The 24,989-nt window shown below is 38.9% G+C and overlaps 1 protein-coding gene across 2 annotated transcripts in view; it reads right to left on the bottom strand.

Annotated features, from left to right (window-relative positions):
* Positions 1 to 3,802: 3,802 nt before the first annotated feature.
* The window catches only part of LOC139637541 (carabin), a 51,387-nt gene continuing 30,200 nt past the window's right edge, over positions 3,803 to 24,989 (bottom strand). Inside the window, exons 11-15 of one of the 2 annotated variants that reach the window (XM_071506341.1) lie at positions 23,637 to 23,741; positions 21,812 to 21,996; positions 20,691 to 20,803; positions 16,482 to 16,763; positions 3,803 to 4,088 (exon numbers count right to left, since the gene is read on the bottom strand). In XM_071506341.1, the coding sequence (XP_071362442.1) occupies positions 4,022 to 4,088; positions 16,482 to 16,763; positions 20,691 to 20,803; positions 21,812 to 21,996; positions 23,637 to 23,741 (752 nt within the window). In that variant the 3' untranslated portion in view covers positions 3,803 to 4,021. Of the gene's footprint in view, positions 4,089 to 16,481; positions 16,764 to 20,690; positions 20,839 to 21,811; positions 21,997 to 23,636; positions 23,742 to 24,989 lie in introns of those variants that run through there. The other variant, XM_071506350.1, reaches the window with a different exon arrangement.

Here is a 24,989-nt window from a genome sequence, read left to right as displayed (position 1 = left end):
GTTAGTTCCCCATCCACTGTGGTGCAGGGACTCTCCTCCATTTTCCTTTGGAATGAAAGAATGTGAAGGTAGATTAGCTCAACAGGCAGGATGTTAGGAAACAGGTGGCAATCATTAACCTCAGGGTGCTATCCCGCTATGGATAAGAATCCTCTCACTTACATTTTCCTCCTGTCAATAAGTGGAACTGTAATTAATCCTTTCCCATCCATGTATTTTTGCTAACTGCCTGTCTCTTTGTCTTATACTCTGCTGATCTAATACAGCATATTCTGTGCACACACAGGTTAAAAGTGGTACAATATGGCTGTGAGAAGATGACGGGTGTTCAACAAACTGCATTTCCCTCATGATAATGTAAGTGGCAGAAAGGCTGAAGGTCAGTATTAAAACGTAGCCTAACTACTATGTACATTTGGTTCACAGTGGAAACCAGAAAACATTCATAAGGAAACAAAATAATTTGAATTTTTTTAAGCATCTGAAAATGTAATTATGAAATTTAATCACTACTCAATACTGTTGAAATCTGCATACAGCTTAATTTATCACATTTAAATATTTTAACAGCCATCTTCTCAAATATGTACAGTAGGATTAAAAAACAAAAACAAAAACACTTTTTTGTTCAAAAATTCATTTGAAATTTTAGATCAGAAAATGACTAATTTAACTTGAGCAAAGTATATACAGTTTTTTGTTTTGGAATAATGGACACTTGAAGTTTCCAAACTTGAAATATGCTACTGGGGAAATACATAAATTCAGATTAGTGAAATATTTCAGTGCTATAAATAATTTAAATTTCACAATTAAAGACATTATTTGTAAGTTTTGCTATTGCTACATAGCCAAGTGTTAACAGCATTAAAGCAACCCTCTTGTTTTGCTTCTATTCCTATCACTTCTTTTGTTGAACTGAAGTTAGCATGCTAACCAGCTAGCCTGGTTGGACCGTCTCGTCACTTTCCGACAGCGAGTCACAGGGCATATTATAACCTATTGTGCTATGAATGCAACGATGGCTGAAGCTCTTGGCAGGACTGGTAAGTAACCAGTTAATGCTAACATTAGTTATATAGCAACAGCAAAACTTACAAATAGCTCCTTTAACAGTTGCATGTGTCTTTTAGCTTGGTTGGAACAATGTTCAGGGATCAATTTATGTCAAAGAGGAAGAATTTGGCAGCTGGTTGTTGGGAAATGGAATCAAGAATATCATAAAATAAATAGATTTACTCATGCAAATATGTTATATGCCTAATCTGGTGAAGATTGGATGAAAACGTTCTATAGAGACATAAATGGAGGGACCAATATGGACAGACAAGTGTTAGATCAAAGAACTGAAGATCATTTAATAATTTTCCTCCCTGTTACGGAGTATTTTGTGAAAAAGCGAGGCCCTCTGTAAAGGGCACATAGAGGAAATGTTTACTCAAGACAAGCATGCAGACAGACAGTAGCAAATACATCACTTCCATGCAAGATCTAATAATAATATGTTATTTGCCTTATATCCTTGAGCTCCCTGCATTTAACAAACAGCAATTTTCATGATTCTCCATGTGAAGCATCACAAAGGCAAAACAGTTGTCATCACAACAAATCCTCCTGGAAAGAAATATCACAGACAACACTGAAAATATTTACTTGTTTATCATATGCTTCAAACAGGTAGGTCTGCTTGACGTGTTTTTGTAGTGTTAAGACCTCGTAAAATAAACACTAATCCGCAACACAGGATAACAGTATTTTTAGGGACTTTAAGGAAATGTGAGTAAAACACCTGAATGTTAATGTTTGACTGAAATTGGATCTCTTTCTGTTTTGTTTTACATAAACCTCGTCTTGAAATAGATTGAGTTTCCTGTAAATCCGGTTACAAAATGCACATTGCAACTAATTAAAATCTCTAAGTAGAAGGTTAAAGCTTAATGTTTCTCAGACACTGAGTTCTGATCCGACGCACTGAAACTGTGCAGGCGAAGTGAACAGAGGTATGTGACCCCTGTGTCCACTCCCACGTTTCTGGCCAGGTTTCGCAGTTTGTCTTTGATCCTGAACTACCAGGTCAAACCATTACAAGGTCAGAGTCCGCTCTGTGCAATCCACAGCTTTTAATAGGTCACTACTGAAATTCCTCACGCTGGAAAGAGAGACAGGTGACGAAGTTGTAGGAAAGGAGAGAAGGGGATAAAACTGTTCCCATAATCTGTTCCTTCTTCAGTGTTCAGCAGCCACCTTGTCTAACAGCCTGTAGTATCACTGAGCCAAGTATCAGTGTGTTCTTGGTTCAGCCTGCACCCTCCCTCCATCTGCTGCAAATCCAGTTAACTGTGTTTTCTCTCCTGGTGTGACCGATTAATACTATTATTAAATCAAGCTCTCATATCATGACACTGCAGATGAGTGTTCACAAACAGGAAGACATTTGGATTCACTGATAATAAATAAACAGAGGGGACGGTTAAATATAATGTAACAGTTTCAACACAAGCAGTGACGACACAGTGTATGTGATCTAAACTAGTGTAAACACTAAGGGCCCTATCTTACACCTGGCGCAAAGAGACGCAAGGCCCAACACGTGTCTCTTTCCTGTCCAACATCCATGTTGTTTAAATAGCAAATACACTTGCACCCATCTGAGAGGCCATGGGGATGTTGGTCTTAAAATTAGGTGTGGTCAGATGCATTGTTGGTGCATTGCTATCTTGAGGCAGCGGAAAGTGGTTGCGTGATTGACCGAAAAAAAACCTGGTCTTAAGTCAGTGGTGCAGTATTTCACTGTTATTTTCATCACGCATTATCAAGGGAGTAGCTAGTATGCACCTACATAGGCGGGTGCACAACGTGTGTGTGCACAAGCAGAGTGAGCCGAAAATGTGCTTCAGATGTTTGGATAAGTCAAGTGGAACATTAAATACACCACACAGAAATTCTTTGTGGCATATTGTGTTGCACGTTACTGTCATGGATTTCCAAGCGACATCCATGACGCACAAGACTCTGCAGAGAAGCGTTCTTTCTTACTACCTGGTAAATCCGCCAGTGTTTCCCATTCATCACCGAAATTTGTCTACAACATGTTTCATAATGAAAAAAAAAAAGTACTCACATATCTCATCATAAAACACAAAAGATGTCTAATGTTTCTTTGTAGAGCTGTGGAGCTGATTCGCTCAGCCCCTCAGTGTGCACGGAGCTGCTGTGTGGTTTACTGCATGTTACACCCAAAACACAGCAACTGTATTTTCTGCTGTTGAGATCGAAAAAGCAACATGGACATGTCCTAAATGCATTTGCGCCATGTGCTTAAGACCATTCGCTTTGGACTGTTGGAACAGAGCCCTAGATCATTGAGATGATGAAAACTAACACACCCGGTATGTGAAGTAAAAGAAGAAGTCCTCTTACCTTAAATGTCTTCTGAAACAATCCACATAACTGCTCTGCAGGTGACTTCAGACAGCACAGAGAATGAATTTCTAAACTCAGTTAGTGGAAAGACAAGACTGGGACAAACAGATGAGACTGCCCAACTCCAGCAAAAATATTTGCAATTTAATTTGAGACTTTTATGTTTCTATATGAGAGGAAGAAAGAGAGGGACTGGATGACATAACAAGGATTTGGGGTTCCTGGGGAGTTCTGAGATCAGCCAGAGGTCAGCTGAACACTAACACAGACACATACAGACACAAACAGACACAGACACACAGGGATGTCGCCACACTCCAACTTTAAGCAAGGCAACAGTCCAGGAAGACATCCTCCTAAATAAATAAATAAGTCTCCATTTAAAAGTGAAATATCATTATTTTATTAGTGCCAAATATGTGAGACAATAAAAACAGAGTCAAACTTACGCATTAATGAGTCAAGTGGAAAAATAGAGCTTAGACTAGCTCAAATAGATTTGGGTGTACATGCACATGCGCACATGCATGTGTCTCCATAATGTAAACATGTAATAATGTAAACATGTAGTGGATTTTTTCCCGACATTTCTTCAGGGTCAGATCAGCGTCGACTCCCTGACATTCCTGAGTGGGACACTGATCTGATGTCTGGACGACAATTCCCTGAAAGAGAAAGACGGAGAGGAGGACAAATAAATAAAAAAAGTCAAAGAAGAAATACAGAACAAATCACAGCACAAACAACAACACAGCAAAAGCAACTTGACAAAGAATTGTTAACACATTCTGATATGCTGATTCTGATTTTAATTGAACCCTGGTTCAGATTCTTACCAATACAATTTGAGTAAAAAAAACTAGACTTACTGCCTTGTGATTGTATGCCTCCACCACTCAGATTACATTCCTGTTTATCCCAAAATTTGTGTGAAATTTTGTAATAATCGCTGTGTGAAGTCTTCAGTAATGGCTAAAAAGGGCTTTGTGAGGTCAACGTGACCTTAACCTTTGACCTTTAATCACCAAATTCTAATCAGTTCATCCGTGACTCCAAGTTAACATTTGTGCAAAGTGTAAAGGGAGATATTGTGTCCACGACAATAGGATTGGATGGACAACCTGAAAACAATACACCGGCTGTAACAGGCTTGGAGGCATTAAAAAAACAAAAACAAACAAACAAAAATAGCCAAAAGTCAAGTTAAAAGCAAATAAACTAAACAATTTTCTCACGAGATGAAAACGTATTTTGTGTTTCCTCTCATTTAAATGATTAAAATAAAAAAATAAAGACTAGTAATGCTTATTTTACAGGTCTTGTGTTTTCCAGCTAATTTCTTGGAAACTCATAATTTTCTAAGATGAGCTGGTATTTAGCTGTAAATTACTACAGTATTTCTAATAAAAGCCCACACAAATCAAGTACTAAATATAAGGGAAATACTGAAAATAAAAAAAAAACTGTTATTCAGTATTTGGAGGAGGAATTTGCAGATGGTAACCCAGAGTAAAGCACAGACAATAATCTTACTTCTACCACGAGAAAATAGCTGCATTGGTTCATTCAGTTCTTGGTTACAGTTTCCACTCATTTATTTCAGATGATATTCTCTCTCCTAATAACACCACAGTTTCTCTGAAACTGGACCCAGACTTTTTGCTAATGTGCCAAATAAAACCAGTAAATACGAGATGTTTATACGAGATTTGTGAACACACCTTTCATCCAGCTGACTGATTTCATTAGTAAGAAAACAGCAAAGTGGAATCACATACAAACATCCTGAAAGAAGGCACATATGAACTCAATATGTTGGGTCAAAACAGATGAATGCTCTGAAATATTTCGGGGCCCATCTGTCCTTCCCTTCTTCCCACCTCCTTGTTTTAAGTTTTTCACACAAAAACTCCCCACAGCTGAACAGTCTCTGCACCTCTCAGGCAGAAAACAGGTAGAGTTCCTATTCCTAGATTTCAGATAAAGACTTGATTGTTATCTAAAAGCTTTGACCATGAAGTGTGAGTTGGTGTGTGTGCTTGCAGGACCCTGATTCTGACCATGGGGGATTAAAAATCAGCACAATGCACCACAGATCAAACTTTTTCTGTAATATATGACAGCTTTTTTGGACTCAGTGTGACCCCATCTTTACTGCCAGAGCTTATAGCACAGCTTATAGCACAGCCTGCCTTCATTCCACAAGACAAACACCACTTCTGTTCCTCAGATTAAAATGTCTGATTTAGACTGTGGTGTGAGGGTGTGTGAGGGAGTACATGTGGCTGAGAGAGAGATATAAGTGTTTCTGTGGGAGTGTGTCTCTTTTTGAGTGTGTTTGATTGAGTTAGTGTTGTTTGGCCTGGTTTTTATTGTGTGTTGGAGTCAGTGTGTGTGGAGTGATTACCCTGAGCAGGTTAGCTACGGTGGCTTTAGCTGCATGTGACTGGAGACAGACCCAACCTGGTGGTAAACAGCCATTCACTGCGGCCTGCCCTCAGTCTGGCCGTCCCACAATACAAGTCTATGGAGGTTATTCAATGGAAGAATTGACACTATGGTAATGGTGCTCCTTGACACCAGCCCCCACGACACAAGCGTATGGCCAAGTCTGTCACTGCCACTAGGCAGCACATGTCCATGGAGCAAACAGTGAGGAGGGCCCCAGGCTATTCAGCCCACAGCCTTTAAATGAACCTGAATAATCACTTTTATGCCAAAAGAGAGTCTGTGAAAAAACGAAGGTGTATGTAACGCAACAGACGGCCTCCAAGTAGACAGAACAGCACAGAAATAACATATGGCTCAAACAAAACTCAAAATTGACCAGTTGGAGAATAGTACAGACTCTGCCACCCACAGAGAAACGCTACTGAAAAAAACACCTTTGTCACCACCACAAAGAAATGGCCTCACACAGTGGAAAAGGACCTGTTACGAGTGTGCATGAAACAGGAGCTGTTTCCTCCATTCATTGTATTTCACAAAAAAGTTTATAATTAAAACTAAACCCCAGGTTGGAAATGACAGGTATTATCCATTAAGTCGATCTCATCTCTGTTGCTTAAGGGCAAATTACGGCAACACTTGCAATTTCATAATAATGTCCTAGAAACTGTGTAATTTGCTACTACTTATAAATTATCAATTACATTCAGTTTAATCAGTTGTTTTGAGTTGATAAACAGCAGCAAGTAAAACTTCATTCTTCATCTACTGTGGTTTGTCTGTTTGCATGTAGACATGTTTCACATTGTTTGCAAGCTGACCTGCTGTACACCGACTCTCTAGGTAACACCAGCAATTAATTGGAGTTAATCAAGTCTTAAGTCTAATTGAACACTTTATCTATTTACTCCTCTATAATCAATTTCCAGAAATCCTCTTAGGAAATTATGAACCAATAAAAAATTAAAAAGCCTCAGCTCAGTGTTGCTGCGCTTACTATTTCGGCTGCATGTCAAATACAGTAAGCTTCAGATAACACAAGGCACTCCGAGAAGAGTGTGACCACCCTGTTTACACTCTAGCATTCATACAAACTGCATCTTGAAGATGTTGTCCACCGATTAGTCTCTGGGCCTTGACAACATTTGATAACAATCATAAACCACAGATACAGTTCAGCTTCAGCTCTACTGAGATTGGAGCCACAGTTCCTGTCTGCTATGCATCTGTCAAAAACATCCTCCAACCTGAGACCTCCATAGAAAAACAATGAAGATGATATCGTTCATGTCTATCAGGGGCTGTTGAACTAAAACTGAGCACAGTGAGCTCTCTTGACATGTTGGGGCCTGACAGACAAACTTGTGTAACCCTACTGGCCCTACATTTGTCACTGATGTAGAGTTCACAACACAGTAGTTTGCCCACCTGTCATACAAAATTGCTTTGTTAATATAGTTTCCATTCTTAAAGGACCATAATGGAGCTACTAAAACATTTAGACTGGGTGTCAAGTTGGGACCATGCTACACTGGGGTGGGAATAATTTAGACTGAGGTGGCTGAGTAATATAGTCAGGTCAATGGAGCTCTGTCTCTCTCTCTCTTACACACACACACACACACACACACACACACACACACACACACACACACACACACACACACACACACACACACACACACACACACACACACACACACACACACACACACACACACACACACACACACACACACACACGTGAAGTCTATTGTGTGCCTGGTACAGTAATGGGAAAGTGTTAGCCAGGTAACATCAGTCAGGTGAACTGAGCTCAGGTTGCTTCTGTTTCTTAGAGGCTTTGTGAGAGTGTGTGCACATGTACATTAGTGTACAAAAAAGTAAGTGGTTACACACATAAAAGATGTACAGCATGGACATCACATACAACAACATGCATATTTTGTACATGTATGTTAATATATCCATAGACAGGTATGGGCAGCACACACAAACACACAAACACCTGAACAAAGGGAATGATTATTACCTCTCTGCTCCAGCAGACATACATCATCTATAATTTAAATTCAATTACACTGTAAGAAAAAGAGGGAAATGTAGATAGAAGCACAGGAAGCTAAATGTGCTGCAGCAGTAAACCCATTTCCTTTGCAGTGACTCAGTAGTCCATTTTACACAGAAATCCCTCTGTATTGCAGACAAGGACACACTCCATTATGCTGCATTTTCGTGTTGACACTGAGGTAAACAAAGGCAACATGTGCACGCCGCTGTTACAGAACCAGAGACGTGATGTATGGCACCAACACGTCTGTATCCAGTGTGACATATAACATACATGTCCGTGCTTAAAGGAGATACTTTCAAACTACAATCCTGTCACTCAACGACTACGATGACCTGAATGACTGAGAACCTTCACGGACATACGATGGCGGATGATTGTGAAGGTGCTTTTGCTAGCTGTGCACATTCTGACTACTCTTCAAACGCAAGCCAGTTTCTGTGCATCATGTACAACATGTTGATGCATAGTCTTACATTCATAGTTTACATTCTGATTAACAGCAGATGGGTTGGAGGTTGATGAAATAATATACAATATATGAGGAAAAATATTAATTACATTCTAAAAAATGTGATCAGCGGCCAAATGTTATGAGGTTTTAAATTGTTTGTTGGGGAAGTAGCAGTAACATTGAGAATTTAAGTTTGAATGGATTACAAATGTCAGGCTGTGTTCAGGCTATTGTGGAAATACCTGTTGCCATTTTCATTTTACCGAAAAAAAAAAACAAACAAAAAAAAAAAACCCAAAACAACAAACTTTTACTTTATTTATTTAAAACCAGCTGACTATTACTATATAATTGTGTATAACATCCCATGGAGAACTACTGATAATGTGTGATCGGGAAAATAATTTGTTCAGGGTGGGTGGCAGGTGCATTTGGATGACAAGGTGAGGAATAAACTCTAACATCTTCTGTGAAACACACCTCTGCCCCTCCTGCGAGACGGGGGAAGGGGACCGGAAATGTAAACAACTGGGATTCGTAAGAGGGGGAGACCTTTTTTGATGTTTTTTCAAGGTTTTCTGACCTGGCCTATGTTTTCATGAATGGCCATCTAACAACTCAGTGACAAGCTCCTTTCCCATAGACAATAGACTCAGCCATTCACCACAAACCTTTACAGCCTCATCTCCCTCATCCTGTCCTCAGCAGGTGTTCATAGTAAGACACAGCAGATATCAGATACAATCTTAGATACGGGCTATAGGAAGTACTGGGAAGTTACTGAAGACTTCTAGTATGACAGTTCATTTAAAGCAAGTGGAATGTAGATCAGGGTAGGAACAGAGTGACAGCTTCCGCTGTCCCTTAACTGGATATCAATGATAGCAGTTTTATTCAAAATTTACTACATTTCCTATGTTGCTTCTTTATGCCTGTAGGCTTGACATTATACAAGCAAGCTCTCTTTTCCATTTCCCACTGCTTCCACAGGGCAGTATTTTATCAGATTCTTACATAAACACAAAGAGATCTAGGCTTTAGGAGCACCTTCACTTTTCCCATTTATTTTCTGTCATGAACTCTAGAGGTCTGAGGGGGATTCCTGTATTCTTACAGTGGTTAAACAAAGAGATGATTTTTGGTCAAATCAACTTGAATTTCTCTTTGCTGATCAGTTTTGCTAGCCACATATAAATCACAGAACTTTTCACTGGATTTTCCATTGAAAATATTTGAGATTTTGTTGTTGGTGCTCTTTGTCTGTTCAGTCATTGAGGCAATTACAGCCAGTACCAACTGGCAGTTGTGCTATTTCATCCAAATAAACCTTTGGTCTTGGTAGAGCCACAAACACAAAACATTATATCAGAAGCAAGACTAAAAGTCTACAGCCATGCTAGTAGCTCTACAAGGCTGTACTTAGGTATGGATTTGTAAGTAGGACAAAAAAGAGTCACTAAAGGGGTCTGAAAAATCTTGTTGTGTTGTCAACACTGCTTGTTGGTGCTAAATCATTTAGAAAGAGCAACAACCAATGGGGAAACTCAACCTGCACACCTTCCTTTTAGCAAATACCACCCTTGCACATATTGTTAAATATGAGTATTTGACGAATCAATCAAACAAAACAAAACAAAACATCCTCATTCCCAGAGCATCAGAGGACTTTGCATTGTCCTTTATCATGGCTTTGTTCACTTCTGTACTTTTAACCTTTAAGGCCTTTTACCTGACAGTCATTAACTTTGACATTTCCCATTCAATGCAGTGACTAGCATTCAAAGCAACCCTTTCATGAAGATTTTAGATATGCAATAACTTATGACATACATCTTGGTGAAAACTCAACAATATACTTTTCCAGTTTTTTTATCAGGACTGACAGTTCCCTTTGTTACACTGGAGGTAAAACAATGAACGTACCTCATAGAGCAATTTATTTTCAGTCTATTCAGTTTCTCACTTCCCTTCACTGCAGGCATGGGGGGCCCTCTCCATTCAGCTTTTAGAAAAACAGTGAGGTGTGGTCCATTCATGGCTCACTCACTTTTACATTTATACCTGTTAGCTTTTGTTCACCTTACAAATAAACAGCAAGGCGTGGGCCAAAACTGCCACTCACTTTTGCTGAACCTCTGCCTTGTGGCTGCCTCCCTCAGTCTAAAACTGTGTGTACATGTACAGGTTTTGCTGTAATTATGTGATAGGCAAAATAAGGCTTTATCCAAAGTCGTCATGTTTGAGTTAAATTAGAAATACTGAGGTTTAAACTGTTAAGAGCTTAAGACTTCCCTGTAGGGCATATAATGATGATTTATTAAGAGCTACAGTAAAACAAGAGGTTACCTTGGTTTTGTGCTTATACATCAAAACATAAAAAGAAGAAATGGACATTTAGACTACAAACTGTAGTTGATGTATGAGCGGAAACTAAATGGGAAATTAAGTTCAGCCAGAGTTCAAACATCTAATTCACCTGTACTATTGTATTTCTCTTGCAAACCTTTAAGTCTTAGTGTTGACACTTTCTCAGAATTGTAGAGTGTGAGTTTCTGTAGGGCTTAAGGCTGATGCTTTGATCAAACATACACCATGGTGTGGGATATCATTGTGAGTCTTGGCCTTTTCACTAGTGTGTGACCTGAAAAATGCTATCATTCACACAGGTAAAGCCTGCTGCAGTTACAGTCGGCTTAAACACACATGCACACCAAACAGCAGCTGGGCATCGCTGACAAATCTGGAGTGATGTAATGAATGATTAAGATTAGTGTAGTGTTGTGTGTCACGGGAACAAAGTGGAAGCAGACATGCTGAAATCTGAAAAAAATTAACTGAGCACTTGGACATTTTAGGGAACTGATGATATAGACTGTTATTATCAATTAAACCAGTCGCATTTCACAAGAGGTGAGCATGACATGATTACTGCTTACTTGTTTTATGTCATAGGAATAACAGACAAGTTGAGACCAGACATAAACATGTTTTTAAGTTATGTCTGTTGAGCCTGTCACATTACGCAACTAGTTTTAAGAACAGTGTGTACCACACACTGTGTTTAATATAATTACATTGCCAGTGCGACAGAGACAATTACACTCTGTCTTCATGAAAAAAAAAAGGAAATACAAATACATGCTATATCTTTAGTGTCTGCCTTAATGCAATCTAAAAGCTGACACAATGCAGACAGAAAAGTCTGGAGTGAACAACCCACCAGGTGCCTGTATCTTAACTGAGGGTCTTAGTAGCATAGGTAGGTCAGGTAATTAGGCCTCGACTATTTATTATATCTCATGAGTATCAATACATTGACTAATTTTAGAGTCAAAAAGCAGGAGTGAAGTCAATTATTTTAATAAGTCTGAACTTAAGTCCATTGCATGAACTGTATATTATGTAAAGTGTTTATATATTTATCATTCTCTTTGTGGTTACACATTTTGAAACAGTGAATGAGACCATCAGTCATGTGTGGTGTAAAAGGGACTTTAAGAGATTATGTAATACAAGGACAAAACATTGTCAATGATTGTTGTTTTTAATATTTTTATATTAAACTATGGCACATTAAACAGTGACTAAAGCCATGCTTGATTTGTTTGTGGTTGCTGGGGGAATTATAGCGTCACTGTGCTGGTCTAAGCAACCAACACTGCAGTAAGGCCTCCACTGCCCCTTTGTTTCTTTAAATAGGATGAGCTGTGTGTGTGTGTGTGTGTGTGTGTGTGTGTGTGTGTGTGTGTGTGTGTGTGTGTGTGTGTGATCAGTCATCCGTCCCGTATCCTCACTACCCTGTTACATAACACCACTACACCTGTATCTTAACAATTCCTTTAACAATGGCAGAGGGGGTACATATGTGTATATAGTATTTTCATGCATGTGCTTATACTAACCTGAATGATTTAAAATCATTCATGTATATGACCATTATCTGGATTTATATTGCATTGTGTTTCATCACATGCAGCATGCACAGCTCAAAGGAACATCAGCACATGACCAACCAGGGTACAAGAACACATGATCTCATATTGAATGTGGCTAATGTCGGTACAAACTGAAAGTGCGCACATGTACATAAAACGTGTGTACACACACACACACACACACACACACACACACACACACACACACACACACACACACTTCCCCAGGGAGAGGAGATGAGAGGTGAGTACAGGACAGGAGAGTGGCTCCCACACTGCTGAACATACAGCCAATAACACCAGTGGATCAGATGACAAGCTTCAGCCAGCACACACAAGCTCATGCAGTATGCACAGACTTCAATCACTTTTTTTAAGCCCCCTACACCACTCACAGGCTGCAGGGGTCACATATGTTCTGCTGCTCTATCATGGGAAAAACTATGGCTCTAATTGCTTCAGTGACTTTATCCGTTAGTATCTGTGTGTAATGATCAACCCCTATTGGTGTCTTCATGCACACGGGTACCAGACAACTACTTTCCGTCGCGGCATTGCCCATTGCCATTCTAGATATTGAACATTTATTAACCAGATAATTCCCAAAGCAGATGTCTCAATTACAAAGTTTGAAAGCTCAGGAATTATCTTACACATACTGTTTCTGTCAAAAGATGCCATAGGGAGACAGTATGAGTGTGTGTGCGTTTTTGTATGTCAGTAAGTGGGTTTTTATTAAAATTTTAACTAGATTTTGACAAAGAAAAATTAATGCATGTTTCCATCCACTACTATTTTGCAAATATTAGGACTAGGCTTATCAAGATAATTAGCTGGTGGCATTTCTTACTAAACTACTGAGGAAGACCAAGATTATGTCATTAAATGAGGGCCAATCAAACCTCAGATTGTTGAAAAACAATGCAATTTCCGTTTGTTTCATGTATCAATTTGAAGAATGTTAAAAGAGCAGTTAAAAGACAAGGTGCAAAAATATACAAAATATAAAATACATGCAGCAAGAAACACTGCATACTATGTAAAAGTTGTTTATGTTAGGAGAGTGCTAGTTTGTGTTCCAGTGTGAAAGACTGTGCATGTGTGTCTCTGTGACTGGAAGAATACTGGTTGAGCTAGTTACCTGTGCACTGTGTCAGTCATGTGATTCTCATCTGGAAAATATGTTTTCCTCCCTGCCAACCTATGTTTGGCACTGTGCGTTCACAGTGTGATCAGATCTTTTCAATTTTTCACATTCAGTTTTTTCCCCATCACCAATCTACACTCCATACCCCATGACGACAAAGCAAGAGCAGGCTTTTTCTTTTTTTTTTTTTGTGGCTAATTTAGTAGAAATTAAATAATCTGGATGAGATGTAGCATGTTGCACTAGACTAATGCTGCTTAAAGTGAAATTCAATTCCAATCTAAAAATCAGAAAGTAACAATGAAACTGGTTTGTAGCCTCATAGCAAAGTCAGCTAAGGTAACAATGCCATGTGTCACATCATACTGTGGTTTTGAACTTGACCTTTGTAACGTGTCATCCTGTCTTACTCAGTCAATTGATGAACATGAAAAGATATAGGAACTCCAATTGTATTTTGTAAAGCAGATTAGAGATGTATGAGTAGTCGAATAAAAAAAAAAAAAAATCTTCTGCAACTATTTTTTGTTTGGGTTTTGAACTGTTGATCATACAAAATAGGCAGTGTCAAAATTGTAACTAGTATTTCACTATTTCTTAGAATTTTATAGACTAAATAATTCATCAATAAACAAATCATCAGATTAAACTGATAATGAAAATAATCATTAGTTGCAGCTCTATATCAGACAGAATGCAAGCTGTACCTACTGTGATTACTAACTGAAAACTGGATCTATCACATAAATACTTCCATACCTTCCTTGTAGGTATCCCACATTTAATGTACAACAAATATTAATCGCCCCCCCACAACCCCCCAACCTCCCCCTGTACTTTGGATGAACTTAAAACACCTGCTGCATGAGGGAAGTCACAGAGAGGAAAAGTAATTTCAGGCTGTGTGTGTCAGGACTTCTGGCGAGCAGATACTGTCTGTCGCTGAGGTGGTGAAGACAGGACAGCTTAGCTCATCTTCCTGTACATGTCACTTGTATTTCCTTATTTCCCACACATACAAGGAACACCTTCACATCACAGACTCAGCCACCAACTAATCTGTTAATATATATATATAACAAGAGGCATGTGCATATACATCGTTCTGTCAATAGTGGAGACATGTTCCTCCCATGAGATTCTTGGGAGGGGCACATTGTGCAGAAGGTGTGTAACTTACTAAACAGGAAACTGCAGGTCTATTTTAGTGCTGGTGTCCCACCCTGCCCTGCTGTAAAATGCTATGGAAAACACACCATCTCTTTCTGTCTCTCACACACACACTCATCTTATAAACCCATTACAAGACCATAAATACATCAGTGCCATCCATTTACCATTAGTGATTACACAGAGGCAAAACACAAACCAGTGAGTCTGATAAGCACTTGAGAATCTGGCTGTGATTTGCTGGGGCATGTGGGTGGAGCCAAGATGGAGATGAGTTTTTGCTTTTGCAACAAACATTCATCATAGTCAAAAATATTATGAAAAGAAAATGGATATCATTGGTGAGTTATTTACCAGCCTTGTTTTTCAGATGGTGCTATTTATTTACTCTGTGTTTCCAAATAATACACACAGGCAAAAATGCTGACATGCAGTGCAGTGTTTTGTGGAGAATGGGTATGGATCAAATGTTTGGAATTTCATGGACATAAAAACTTACTTCTTACAAATTGACACAACAGATGCTAATTAGTTAGCTTGGAATTTCATTGTTTAACAAAAGCTAAGAGGAAACTAAAAGTTCCTCTGGCAGCTCTTGGACTGATCAGTGGGAAGAGGCTTGATGTGGAGTGCCACTGTCTATAAAACAAAAACACTTCCTACCAGCACATCCTCAAACCAGATTAACACAGACTGTTGCTCGTTTGATAATGTGAAACTTGACATGATCTGTGATGTGGTTTGCTCTGCTTAATATACTTACTTTGAGCCGGACCACAGCTTTCTTCTACATCCGCCATCAGTCAATAAAAGGGCTTATTTGGCAAGTTTGATCTCGTTAATTACCAGTGAAATCCCAGCTCCCTACTTCCTATCTCCTGTGACAATTCAGCAAATCCATCAAAAAATCTAACAAATTGATTTTATGTGATAAAGCAAAAAATGATTTTAGTGACGGCATAATGATTTTTAGGGATTTTAATAGACAAAAACATTTTTTTGTGTAATTTCAAAAATGCTTTCCTGTATTGTTGGAATAATAGCCTTAGAAATATGTGTTTTCATTGACTACAGTATTACAAACTTCCTTCCTGAGTCAATTATTAGCGTTTAAAGTATTCATTCTAGATACATAGAACTAGAACCACACAGTTAGTTCCAGGTCTAGCTGAACCATCAGCTAGTGTAAAGGTAAATGGGGACATTACAGTTACTGGGATATGGGCTGGGATGCACTCGTTTGACGAGCTTTTACATCCAATGCATACGAGTACTTTAAGGTTTTGACTGATCTGAATTGTTTCCTGTAGCATTTTCAGTTTGAATAACTATGTTTTGTGGGCATTAATTGTGCTGTGCACTTCAATCAGAGCACACATTAGTATGCAGCAGACGCATTTGCGGTTCAGTGATGCATTCAGTCAAAAATCATCTCAAGTGTTTGAAAACATAATCTAGGATAAATTTGTTTAGTCCCATGGGCGGAGATTTAAATGAAAATGCCAAAGTAGTATTGGAATTAAACTATTAATTTTATGCCCTTGGGCTGTGTGGGTAGTTCTTAATACCCACCACTGTCACCACTTTCAAACAACTTCCTGTTTTGGTTCCCAAATCTGTCATGAGGAATTAAAGAGTTTACATGAAGTGGGGTGAGTGACATGGCTGAGTAGAGCAGGGCCCCTGATGGCTGCCTGCCTGCTCAGCTTTCTGCCTTGTTCTGAACCTCTGACAGTGTCATGTGGAACTTTGTGCAGTTCACACAGCTCTTATTCGGGCTATTTGATTGGATCTATGTGAGGGATAAAATTCATTTGGAGCTCTGATACTTACTTGATGAAAGCCATCCTGGTTGTGTTTTGATTCTTGTGTTGTTCTCCGCTTTGAGAGGCACTGGATGATGGAGCACTTGAAGACGGGATGGAGAACAATGGAGGAAGGGTAGAGGAACGGAGCGATGAAGGGAGGATAGAGGAGGAGGGAGGGGTCTGGTGTAACGGGTTCTTTCCATTTCGTAGAAGACGGAGGGACTTGACTCTGATGCTGTGGTTACTATGATGGCGGGCCACCTTGCCAATAGGTCCTGTGCCTGCCCTCTTGAAGGTTTGCTCTGATCTGGAAACAAAAAGACAAATTTATAGTGAAAAAAATTAACTTTTAAAGTCATTTATTTCAATTTATTAATTGAAGGGTAGCTGGACAATTATTAAAGGCTTGTATCAATAAATGCATCAGATTATAAATTAATTTACACCGTAGGTATAAGATAAGGTATATATGTTTCTTATAGCTTTCTTTTCTTCATTAGCTGGGGCACCTTTTACTTACTATCCTAAAGTTGTATTTTTATTGATCATATGGATAATACACATAAGGACAGTTAAAAATAGAAATTAATCACATTAAAATTCCAGCCTTGTTAAATGTTTCATAATTTAAAATCACCTCACTAATGAATAAAGAAAGAGCAGCGGGATCAGGAGAATCACTAGTTTCCCTCCATCATCACCTCCTTCAAACTCTCAGATGGGATTACAAATCCATTTCTACAGTGTTGTGATACGCTCTTTATCCTCAGATGAAGGCCTGCCATCATACCACCTGCATAGTGGCTACTGCATTGTGGAGCAGGGTTCAGGGGTAGGGTAACGCTCAGTGAAACACACCACAGGGTGGGAGCATTGCTAATTCTGTAAGAATTTGAAGCAGGAAATGATGAAGAAGAGGCAGTGACACAGCTTGTATTCTGAATTCATGAAGATGGAACGTTTTGTATTTCATGTACAAGGTAAAAGTACGTTCACTACACCAACCACTCTAAGGTTGGCAGGCTTCCACCCATATATAGTGTTACATGTAAATGAATGCACACTATACACATACACACAATGCATGACAAGTCTGGATTAAAAATACACAGTATCTTCTATGCTGAAGTAAAACAATACTTCAAATTCAATTCAGTCACAAACCATTCTGTGTTACAATATGTAATGAAACTATAACGTCTTACAAAGGTAATAACATATAAAATACATAAAAAGCAAGCAGAACTCAGAGGCTTTTACATACACAGCAACCAATGTCAAAAGTTGGCCAGTAAAAACAAAGATGCATAAAACTTACACAAAAAATACACACACTCAAAATAAAGTTGAAGTTTTTCCTCTGTGCATTTCTGTGTCAGTGGTTGTTCCTGTGCACACAACACAAACTGCTGCTCTGTTGATGTACTTTCTATACAGTGCTGGATTATTTGGCCTGGGTTGATGGTTGTGGAATTGAGGTTAAGGGATTTATGGCAAAGTGGCATTCAAAGGTGTGTGAGGACATACATAGTTTCATGTTTTATCATGGCTGAGTTTGTAACATAATATCTGGAGGTAAACATGAGAGCTAAGTGTATGTCCTCTTGCTGAAATGATGCTGATCCAAGATCTTAAGACTGACTTTGGGTCCTGTCCTGAAGATAAAAGCTATCTAAGTGTAAGTGTGTATATGAACCTGCTGAGACAGGAAGGAGAGCAGGGGGAATTCTGAGAAACAAATGCCACAAAGGAACGGAGAGCATTCCTCCTATTGTTTGAATGTTCTCCTCCTGTAGCTCGCTTCATGTTTTGTCTGCTGGTTTCTTAACAAATTCAACATGTCTGACAAATAATTCAAGACAAGATTCCTCAGTGACAAAGACATAGAGACCGTCAAGATACTTAGACAATACAGCACACAAGAGATATGTCACATGGTCATGGTATAATGTCAAGTCACCGTGGTATTCAGATAGTGTGACCCTTACGGCTAAGTAAGGGCACCAATCCTTGAACTTTGACCCCTCAAAAGCAGGATCTACTTAGCCATGTCAGATATAATCTGAGTTCTCAACATGATTTGATTCTTTGATGTTTGCTGTGGCAGCCATGTTAGCTCTCAAATCCTGTTCCAACCCATCTCAAATAAATGCAAGGCAATGCAAATAGATAATAATAAAATAATATTCATTTACAAGCACAATAGCATCTACAGTTTATATGACAAAGACAAAAATCATTTCAAACATATATTTTAGTTTAAAATAAATATGAGCTGTGCCTAGTTGGGCAGAGCTCAATGTAATCCTGTCTACCAGGAAAACCACATTTAAATTATTAATGAAAGACAAGACCAGAGTTTAAATGTTTAAATGCCCTGGTAGGATTCACCCCAGATAAGAAACATAGCTAAATGACTTTTACAACCATGGGAAGAATATTGTACACCTGTGGTTAGCATGTTTGTATATAACATATGTAAAAGGTTGCTGAATATAGTCAAACATGGATCTCAACTGTTCCTATTTCTTTGCCCTAGGGAAAAACAGCAGTGTTCAATGTCTCTATGATATAAACTGTTCATACTAAAGACAAGATTTTAGAAAAAAATCTTTAAGCAAAACAATACTGAAGTGGACTTGAAGCATTCAAGACTTAGCAGGAAGTAAAAGAACAAACAAAAACTGGCTTAAATTATGCAAAATTGCAGCGAGTGGGTTCTGCAGGGGACTTTCCTCACTGCTTTTGTTTTCCAACATTTCACACTGGGATGGCGTGACCAGAGGTCATTTATGACCTGAGCCCCTTTTAGACATGCATCTTATTACGTAAACGTGTAGGGAAGCTTAAATGTTTAACTCTCTGGAGTCCAGGTTTATTTTGGTTCATTTTTGCAGACTTTCTACACTGACAATTACTCAATATCATTCAATCCACCTTGAAACAATGTGTGAATTCTCATTTTTTCCTTCCATTCTGCTGATGAAGGCAGAACTGAAAAATAAAACACCATCCAAAATGTGCATTTGTGTTTGAGCAGGAGAATCAGTATATTTCTCCCTCTCCCTCCCTTATGTTCCACAACTTGTCTTGATGATCATCATGTTTGGTTTTATTCTTGTTAAGATGATGTGAGTTCTCAAAACCTGACAGAGAGCATTGTTCAGTTCCACCCTCAACCAGTAATTTGTCACCCAATTACAATAATCCTTGTGGTGACCCCTGACGACCCTGGTGACCCACAGCCTGGTTAAAACAACCTAAACCACTTGACACAAAGACTAAAGAGTGAGGAATGACAAGTATGCTTGAAACATGCACATACACATGCATGCATAGACAGACAGACAGACAGACAGACAGACAGACAGACACACACACACACACACACACACACACACACACACACACACACACACACACACACACTCGGCACTAACACGAGTGACACCCTTTTGTCTGAAGCAGTGTGCTTGTCAGAGGAAAAAACAACATTACAATGAGAGGATTAGAGGACTATTGTGAAATTCTATATGCTGCTGGAAGACCAAGTTTTGTTGAAAAGAGTCAGTACCTGAAGACATCATGGACAAGTGAAACTTTCAGCTGGAATATTAATGAATTCAGCTCCATAAAAGATGCAGATGTCACACACAGAGGACAGTGTGTGAATGCAGGTACTTCAACAGACATGCAAATATGTGAGGTGATTGTGGTGGGCAAACACAAGGTGACAAACAGGATGTAAAGAACAGAGCAATGGTAATACAACTTGTCTTTCTGACTTTTTCATCTTATGCATTTACATTATAGTTGCATGAGAAGAAACAAGCTAAAACAGGCACTTCTGGACTTGCATGTTCAAATGTGTGTGTGCCATATGATAAATTGTTAATTGTTTAATGTGCAGGCTCATTTGTCTGCATATGTGCTTTCAGTTATGTAAGGGAAAATCTCTGAAATGATCGGAGCAAATTTCCTAAAAGATCAAAGGCTAATTGAATAAGACCAATAAAATGAAGAGGTGAAAGAGGCACCCTGATACACTGTGTGTGGGAATGCCCTCCAGTGAACTCCTGGTCAGTGGTAACAAACAGAGATCCTCCAGGTTGATGTGCCTAAATGTCCTATAGTTTGTACACTAGGAGACTAATTAGATGAGTGATCTGTATGGAAAAATGCATGAGTACAGGCATGTCATGTTTTGTTTGCAAAGTTTAACCTTTGTCCTCACCTGTCAGTTTTCCCACATCCAGCTGTATCTGTCACAGTGACATCACCACTACCCCCCTGCACCACCAGCTGGTGGGCTCTGCCTCTCTGCTGGCTCTGCCTCTTGGATCTGATCTGAAGGTGGGGGAAACACAGGGAAGGTGAAGGAGCTGGAATAAGAACAGAGATAGATTTTTATCTGACTAAAACCCAGATGACTGGATGCTCCATCATACTGAAGAGGTGTGTCTTGTTTTGGCTCCTTAACCACAGTCACCACCCTCCTTAGTTTGTGTGGTTAACCAGCAACAACAAGGTGCAGTTGAAAAGATATGTCTTAATCACTTTTTGGACATGGCCCAGTGTGTGTGTGTGATGGAAAATTGGAGCTACACATAAGAGGCTTAGTTCCAGTCCCACTTAATTCTCTTGAAAAGAACTTAGCCCACTGCATTTCTTTATTTGCTCTTTTGTTTTGATTTTTATGTGGGCCTGGAAATCATACTGATATTTAGATACTGCCAGAATATGATGATGAATGGGTGATTGAAATTAGAAATGTGAAAAGGGAGAAGACAAAAGAGAACATATTTGGATTAAAATCTTTTCCCAAAAATCAAACCTTGCTCTAGTCCAGAGGTCCAATTTAAATATATAACCTCTTTTTATTATTCATCTTTGCTTGTTTTCGCTTCTGTTTCTGTTTTTGCTGTCTTTGAAATGCTTTGTGTTTATTTTAATGTATTTCTGTGCCTCTTTAAAGTACTTTGAATTGCTTTGTGTCTGAATGGAGCTATACACTGATCAGCCACAATATTAAAACAAGCAACTGGTTTTAATGCTGTGGCTGATTTGTGTATTTTATGACTTGAAGCCATGAGGACAAGAAAAATGAACTGAAATTTTAAAAAAGGCTTAAAATCAAATTACTGATGGTTCAGAATGATCTCAAAACAATACAACTAGAGACATAGGTACTCATGTGGTGTTCATATGGGTGCATGTTTTTGAGAGGTGAATTGCTGGCTATTTGATCTTTTGGATGAGTTGTTATGGCTAATAAAAATGCCAACCACATGCTACAGCCCAACAACAGAGGCCTACTTTTACAGATTACTGCTATAGAAACAAGTCGAGCTTTACCTGTGCTTGTGTTAGTGAAGTTGAGGTCCGACCCCTGAAAACTCGTCCAGGTGCAGGACTGCGCTGTCTGGGCTTGGCTTGTGTTTGTGAACTCCTGTCTTCAGCCCTCTGTCGGCCCATTGGGTCTAACAAGTACCGCTGGGCCAGACGCATCACCCGGGTCAGGACACTTTTAGCCCCAGCAACTGAGTCCGGGGGGGAAAAAAAAAACAATGATTCAATATCTTTTTTGTCTTTTAAGGCTATAATATAGAGAATAACATTTAAGCTGGTATAAAAATTTGTACACCCCAACTTATGATAATCACATTCTCTTTATGTAGACATCCAAAGCTTGAGCAACACTCAATTACAAAATCCTGGGGACAACCCTGTGATAATACTCTGGTGAATGTTGGAGTACCAAAATAAGTTATCATTCCATTACAGGCATACCCCTATTAAAATACGTGTGTGTGTGTGTGTGTGTGTGTGTGATTTGCTGTGTGAATGTGTCCTTGTTATACACAAATGAATGTTATCAGTGGCTCACCATATTTACTCAGAGGGCAGAATCTGCCTGCTTAGGCAAGCTGTGAACACAAAGACCCACTTATACAATGTACTGTCTGTGTTTGTGTGCAATCACACTCATGCATACAATCACACACACATACACTGAAGCTGTATCTAATGTTTATAACACAAGGAGTGCATGAGATTTAAACAGTGATTTACTATGTTCTGTGCATTGAAAAGAGAAGTAATGCTAAACAGGTACAATGCTTAACATGTTCACCACTTTTGTTTGCTATGTTAGCATGCTAACATTTGCTAATTGGCACTAAACATGAAGTAGAGCCTTTGTTGGTCATTTTGCTAGTTTTGCAGGTATTTGGTCATAAATGAAAGTAATGGAAAAACGGAAATGTTGGCCTGCTGTTGGTACTAGATAAAGAGTCAGAGGTTCATTAAATTTATTAAAATTCTTCCTGATGAAACCATGAATGGCTGAATCAAATTTAATTGCAATCAATCTTTTAGTCTTCAAAATCTTTTACTGAGAAGTATAATGTCAACCTCATGGTGACATTGGAAAGATCTACAATTTATCCTCTTAATGAGGCATTTAATATATGTACAAAATTTTATGGTGAAGAATAAGTGCTGGATAGGATTCATCATCTGAGCACCATGAATATAAGTAAAACATTTCATGGCAATCCATCCAATAGTTGTTGATTTATTTGTATGAATGAAATGAAAAAATGCCAACCTGCTGGTGGCGCTAGAGGAAATGTTCACTGAATTTGGACCACTAAATTTATTAGACATCATCCTCTCGGCACCATAATTATCTGTACAAAATTTCATGGCAATTCATCAAACTGTTGAGCTTGGACTAAAGTGGTGAGCCAACTGGCAGAACAACATTACCATCCCTAGAGCCATGTCACTATTACAGCTATAAATATTTTTAGCATTTCTTTAAGTCTTTAAATTATCCAATTACAAATAGTTCAGCTAAAATATTGCCAGAGAACATTTTGTAACAGATCTGTGATTTAATTCCAATGTTAGGCAGGATTGTACTTGTCAACTTTTCTCTTTTATGACTCAGCCCTAAGTTGAACCTGCTGAATTAATAGTGATTTAGTTCCACTGAGGGCTTTTTATCTAGTAGCTGAGACCATTCACCGGTCAGGCTAAGATATATGGACATGGGAGGTCTAGACCTGTTGTGTAGACTTACTCTGTTCTGTAGTAACACACATGAAAAACAGAAGGAGACACTTGTTAAAAATGCAAACGCACCCATACAGAAGCACACAATACACACACTCACCTTTCTCAGTATTTTTTTCTCCTTCTGCTGGTGCTGATACATTTCCTTCCTCCTTACCTCCTCTAATTTGGCTGGGCAGTGAGTCCTGCTCCTTTTCACACTGTTCTGAAAAAGAGACGTTCCCAAATTCATTACACAATAACATGGTTTACACTATTATATGCGCTGGAGCAAAAGTTGCAGTTGGAGTCTGTCTTCTTTTGGTTGTGTGTAACATATTTTTTTCTGACAGCTTTTGACAGGTACTCTGCATGTCCACTTTCTGCCTGTGCCAGTTAACACGGAATGAAACACTTTTTTTTTTTTAAATGAATTCACTTCAAAATGCCCAGTTGTTTTCTTAAATAATAAATAAAAGTTTTACTCACTAAATGCACTGTGTGTATCTTAACAACACGTTGAATGTATTTCCTTCAAAACCTATTTATGAAGATATTGTTTACTGGCTTTACTACCTTTGTTGATCCATTACTGCAAATCTTAGGCCAAGAACACACTGCCTGCATTGTGTGTGTGTGTGCGTGTGTGTGTGTGGTGGCTGCCGTTACTGACCTGCTACAAAGAAGCATGCGTGCATGTTCACACTGACAACATGTCTACTGCGTTGCTGCTATTGCTAGTTTTCAGGATGTGTGGGTTTGGTCATGTCAGAGAGCAGGTGATGTTGACGTCTAATTCTTCTTGTGTATATCAGTATTTAACTCAAGCTTCAAGGATAAGGCTTCCGTCCAAACAGGAAGAGACACTGATAAAGTGCAGTGTCTCCCGGCCTAGTGCAAGCTTTGTGTAGAGTCCTGAGAGGGGTTATCTTTGATGTTAAAGCAACTCAATTTCCCAGACACACCCTCCCCTCTCCTATACCCTATGGCTCTCTCCCTCTGCCTCATATGTCTTCCCCCCTTCCTTCCCTCCCTCCGATCTATCTCAATCACTGTCAGACATCGGTTAAGGAGAGGTTCCCCTCCACAGCCAAATGCCAGCTTCAAAACACCAACGTGTCACAGCACGTCTTCTCTTAGCCACCCAAGGGCTAACTGGATAGGAACATACGGAATTAGCTCATCCACTCTTTGAAACAAATTAAGGTGGGAAATTAGTCAGGTATTGTGTGTCTGACATCACATGTATACTCTGTTTATGTCCGTATGTAACCCTTGTAGGGTATATGCAGGAATCCTGAAGTTAAATTCAACACTTTTTATATATTTAAGACAAATTTTAAGACTGTAGCACACTTTGACTTATATTTACTATACACTGATTTGAATGAGTTTGCAAAATGTAACAATCGTGGTCTGTACTAACTTCTATGGTCCATTGTATAAATACCACAGAATTCAGATAGGCCGGGAA

Source organism: Trachinotus anak, unplaced genomic scaffold (genome assembly GCF_046630095.1).
Source record: "Trachinotus anak isolate AG129_WGS33_773 ecotype Australia unplaced genomic scaffold, CSIRO_AGI_Tana_v1 ptg000002l, whole genome shotgun sequence".
Classification (NCBI taxonomy): domain Eukaryota; kingdom Metazoa; phylum Chordata; class Actinopteri; order Carangiformes; family Carangidae; genus Trachinotus; species Trachinotus anak.
Note: the sequence above shows the minus strand (reverse complement) of the source record. Positions and strands in the feature narration are given on the sequence as shown.